This window comes from Triticum aestivum, chromosome 7D, assembly GCF_018294505.1.
Source record: "Triticum aestivum cultivar Chinese Spring chromosome 7D, IWGSC CS RefSeq v2.1, whole genome shotgun sequence".
Lineage (NCBI taxonomy): Eukaryota > Viridiplantae > Streptophyta > Magnoliopsida > Poales > Poaceae > Triticum > Triticum aestivum.
Window position 1 is genome coordinate 505,109,016 of NC_057814.1, and position 5,298 is coordinate 505,114,313.

General features: G+C 49.4%; 1 protein-coding gene across 1 annotated transcript; it reads left to right on the top strand.

Moving 5' to 3' along the window:
* The first annotated feature begins 3,010 nt into the window (after positions 1 to 3,010).
* LOC123169404 (uncharacterized) lies at positions 3,011 to 4,636 on the top strand. Its single transcript, XM_044587242.1, has one exon. It carries the CDS (start codon positions 3,118 to 3,120, stop codon positions 4,558 to 4,560), a length of 1,443 nt encoding a protein of 480 aa, XP_044443177.1. The 5' UTR covers positions 3,011 to 3,117; the 3' UTR covers positions 4,561 to 4,636.
* Positions 4,637 to 5,298: the final 662 nt, after the last annotated feature.

The following is a 5,298-nucleotide window of genomic DNA, read 5'->3' on the forward strand; positions in this document are numbered from 1 at the left end:
CCGGCTCGAGCTGCCGTCGTGGGCGGAGGCCGTGGGCCGCGGCGGCCGCCGAGCAGCCTCCATCTTCCCTTCCCGCCGTCGCCGAGCTGGCCATCCTCGACGCCATCGGAGTCCGCCGTCGCCGAGCTGACCGTCCCCACCGCCATCAGAGGCCTCCGGCCCGGGCTGCTCGACCCTCTCGATAAGGCTGCCATTGCGGGTAGAGCCCCTTTCGGCTCCGGCGGTGATCCCCTTTGACGCTGTGCGAGAGGAGTCTCCTCGGCTCCGGCGGCAATCCAACAAGCGACAGCCATGGCGGGGTTGCAGCTGCGCGCGGTGCTGCTCGCGACGGCCAGCGAAATCGCGGCTTCCGTCCTAGAGCTCCATCTCCGCCGTTTCGCCTTACAAAAGCGCGACGCGGAGGTTCCGACATGGCTTCCTTCATCGACAGCTGACAGCCATCCATGGCCCAGTGCCCTCCGTCCGGGGAAGATGTTGGTGCTCGCGTAGGCAGCGTGCTAGAGGATGAGGTGCTGCTCGGACAATATCTGGGGAGGTCGGCGGCTTCCTCTTCCATTTCCCCCAGGATCGAGCCAGCAGGAGCTGCTACTGCTGCTCGTGTGGTATGCTGCTATCCCCTTTTTTGTGATTGCTTCTGTTTTTTCCTCTAGATCATATGCAGTGTTTTTGCTATTTGGTGATTGGATTAAGTTGCTACGAGTACTGAGATCACACATTGTCTTGGCATTTTTTTAGAAATCTTTGTAATAGTTCACACATCATCACGGAAATTTTAGAAATCTTTGTAATAGTGACACGACAAATTTTAATTAAGTTGCCATGGCAATTTTTAGTTTTAGTCGCCGTGGTAAATTTATTGTAAAGAACATGGCAAAATTTTGTTTTAAATATGATGGCAAATTTACATTTCCAGAACATGACAAATTTAACTACGTAGCACGGTAAATATACTTGTATAGCCATGGCATTTTTAAATATATTTCCATGGCAAAAGTACTCCATTTTTGCCATGGCAAAAATTAATCCATTTCTTGCCATGGCAATTTTCGCTCCATTTTTCCCATGCCAAAAATTAATCCATTTCTTTCCATGGCAATTTTCGCTCCATTTTTTCCATGACAAAAATACGTTTATTTTCACATGGCAAATTTTAGGTTAGGTTGCCATGGCAATTTTTTAGTTTAGTCGCCATGGCAAATTTATTATAAAGAGCATGACAATTTTAATTCAAATATTATGGCAAACTTAAATTTATAGAACATGGTAAATTTTACTATGTAGCATCTTAAATATACTTGTGTCACAAATGGCATTTTTTAATTATTTCCATGGCAAAAGTACTACTTTTTTGCCATGGCAAAAATTAAACCATTTTTGCCATGGCAAATTTTACTCAATTTTATACCATGGCAAACTTCTTTAATTAACATGTTCGAAAACATGTAAAGTTGCCATGGCAAAGTTATAATTGTTGAAAACATGGCAAACTTTTCCATGGCAACATACGATGTTCAAAAACATGGCAACCTTTTGTAGATGTTCAAAAATATGACAAATTTGCCATGGCATTTTAAAATGTTCAAAAACATGGCAAAGTTGCCATGGCGAACTTTAATATGTGCAAAAACATGGTAACTTCTTTTAATTAAGTTTGTTCAAAAATATGAGAAACTTCGTTTAATTAACATGTTCACAAATATGCAAACTTGCCATGGCAACTAAAGATGTTCAAAATAACGTGGCAATGTTTTGTAGATGTTTAAAAACAAGGCAAATTTGGCATGACAACTAAAATCAGTATTGTTTATAGATGTGTCTTTTCCCATGGCAACTAAATGCATTTTTTGCTATGGTTCGTTGTGTCTTTCTGCCATGTCCATCCGGAGAATGTTTTGTCATGGACATTACAAATTAGTTTGAAAACACGGCAAGTTTGTTCTTTCAAATTTGTTTTTGCCATGGGGATTATATGTAGAATATCATTACAACTTAAGATGTTTTCTCCATTTTTTCCCGAAAATTTTCTATGTGTCTAGAGAGAGCTTTTTTCACCATATCACTTCATGGCAACTTTTGCGTTTTTTTTGTAAACTTTTTTCTCCAGTTTTTCGTACTGCACATATGCAAATTGCCATGATTTCTTCCTTTTGTCGCCATTTTTTTTTAAACGTAAACTTGAACGTGGCAAAAAAAAATCATAGAATGGCAAAAGTCCATGGCAATTATGACGTGCAAAAGAACGTTGTTTATTAATCGCAGAAAAACTGGGCCTTTTTTTACTAGTCGTAACTTAATATGAGCTTTATTTTTCGTTTTCCTTTCACAGGAAAAAGGCCGGGCCCTGTTGATGGGGGCGTTCGCGCTGGGGCGTTCTCCTCCGGAACGAGTTGTACTCGTTCGATTGATCCCGCTTCCGTCCGGAACGAAAAGTTCGATCTGGCGCGCTCCAGACCGACGGTCGCGCGTTATCGGTGTCCCTATTGTTTGCTCTGGTAGTGCTGTCATCCTTCCGGACATGCAAGACATCTCTGGGCTCTGTTGTACCCTGAGTTACAACTTACAAACTTTGTGCGATGTAACCGTTTGCATTTACTAGTTTGATCAATGCGAGTCTCGGTCAAATATTTACTAGCTTCTGCTTTGTGCTGGTTCAGCGTGTGCTCAGCAGGTTCACCGAACTCTGCATCAGCAAAATGTTCATCTGAAACCCACCTCCGATTAGTTCCAACTGCGGCGCGCGGCCGGCCGGCGCAGTGCTCCGGGGCGTGCCGCCGGCATCTAGCATCGGGCATGATGCCTCCGGAGGACGCGCACGGACGCACCAGCGCCGGTGCTGTCCGTGCTGGGATCGGGGACGCTCCTCAATGATGCCGCGTTAACCGCGCCAAGTAGAAATCGGATTCACCAAAGCCTGTACCGGTATCGAAACGGTTTCCCACCATACCGGTAGCTCCGGAGTAGTACGTTATAATCACCTGCCTTTTCTGGCTAATCACGGCCTCAAGTACTTTTAAACCGCAGCTAGCAGCCCACGGCATCATTTGTTTGGCGCTAAGCCAGACTGATGCAAGATTACAGAGCTTATTAAGCCTAGTGCCTAGGCACTAGGTAGCACTCATGGCGCCCGCCGCGTTCGGGGGAGACGGACGAATCCGCCTCCGCCTCCGCCTCCGGCGCACAGAAGCCTGCTCGCGTACTCTATCTATATATACCAGCCGCTTCACCCGGAGAGCTCCATCCAGCCAGCCAGCCAAGCCAAGCCAAGCGGCTCTGATCGGAGGAGCAGAGGAAGAAGCAAAGCACGCGCACCGCAGGTCTGCAGCCACGATGGCCCGCCGCAAGGTCCCCATGAGGCTCATCGAGAAGGCGCGGGCGCGCGCCGAGACGCACGCCAGGAGGACCAAGGGGCTGCAGAAGAAGGCGTCGGAGCTCGCCACGCTCTGCGCGGTCCCGGTCGCGCTCGTCTGCTCCGCCGGCGCGGGGGCTCCGCCGCTCGTGTGGGAGTCGGAGGAGGGAGTGCTCGAGAGGTACCGGCGCGCCGTCCCGGCGGAGGCCCGCGCGCGGCACACGCACCGGAGCTACATGGAGACTGAGCTGGGCAAGGAGAGGGCCAAGCTCGCCCGGACGCGGCACGGCTGCCCCGGCGCGCTCGCGGACTGGGACGCCGCGCTCAACGACATGACGCTGGACGAGGCGCGGGGGCTGCTCGAGACCATCGACGCGGCGCTGCGGGCCACGGGAGACAGGATGGAGGCGCTGGGCATACCTGCCGACGGCGGCCACGGCCGGCTCGAGGGTTCTTCCCACGACGCCCTCATGCCGCAGCAGCGCGGGCACGGTGTCGGCAACCCCGTGGACATGGACGCCGCCGGCTTCCAGCAGCTGCAGATGGTGCCGTTCCACGCTGGGAACAACGACGGCCTACTCGAGCAATTCTCATTGGACGATCCCTTCCAGACGCAGCCAGGGTGCCGCGGCTTCCAATGCGTCGGCGGCAACTACTCGGGCGGCGGCGACGCGATGCTCTCGCCAGGCCTCGCCAATGCCGACTACAACTACTCGGGTGGCGGCGACGCGATGCTCGCGCTAGACCTCGCCAATGCTGACTACAACTATTCAGCCGGCGGCGACGAGATGCTCACGCTAGGCTTCGCCAATGCTGACTACAACTACTCGGGCGGCAAGGACGAGATGCTCGCGCCGGGCTTCGCCAATGCTGACTACAACAACTCCTCCAGCGGCGGCGAGATGCTCCCGCCTGGCTTTGGCAATGCTGACTACGACTGGACTGATCTCACCATGTGGGTTGCCGACGAGTTGTGCGATGCAGTCATGCCACTTGGGTGTTACCCTGACTTCGCCGACGGTACTCTTCCGCCCGAGTACTCCGCTCAGGTCGTCACCGGCAGGGACTACGTCAATACACCACCATCTGGCGGGTACGGGTACCCAATGGCCATGGGCGTGGGCGACAACTTCACTCATCTCGACAGCAACTACACGGCGCACTGGCAGTTCCAGCGCTTCGACACAAACACTCTGCTACTAGGGGAAATGTAATCGTAGTTTTGGAACTAGAGTATCTTAATTCTCACGCGTTCGAAGTTAGATTTTTGCAGATCTACATAATTTTCTATATTACGTCCATGATTTTGTACGGAAATTTCGAAACATTAACCATCAGTTTTTCTTAATGAAAATTGGGGGAAACCCCTTTTCATAAAAAAAATAGTTATAGAATTTTCACGAAAAGAGCATGAGCTCCTCTTCACAAAGTTTTTTTTTGTTTGGATAAAGCTTCACAGTTCACAAAGTTCATGCTCATAAACTCCACTCAAGAGTAGAAACAGTCGGTGCCCAATACGCATGTACTCCATCTAGACAGGTTTGTAGAAACAACCTTTCATACTTTTGGATCACAGCCAAAAACAGAGCACATAGTCACATACTAGAAGGAAAGCTGAGCGTTGCCGCGGCAGGGAAAAACTAACTAAACGTGCGACCGGCAATTACTTTGCAACCAACGCAGTATATCCCCTTCATTATTTTTGGCGCTGATTCCGGATGCATCAGGATCTCTTATTCTCTTCAACACTACTGCAAGAGTTGTGGTGAAACATGATCATTGGTTTCAATTGAGAAGGAAACATTAAATTTGATATGTATTTGAACTGTGTGTACTTGAAATTTTAAGTTTTGAATTAATATGTTGCAAACATATATGTTCAAATGAAGTTTGTATGAAAGCATTTGGCTCAATGGGTAAAAACAAAAAAAATGACGATAAAATTTTGGGGG

Coding starts and splice junctions, on each gene's coding strand:
- LOC123169404 (XM_044587242.1), top strand. CDS start 3,118: ATGGCGCCCGCCGCGTTCGGGGGAGACGGACGAATCCGCCTCCGCCTC.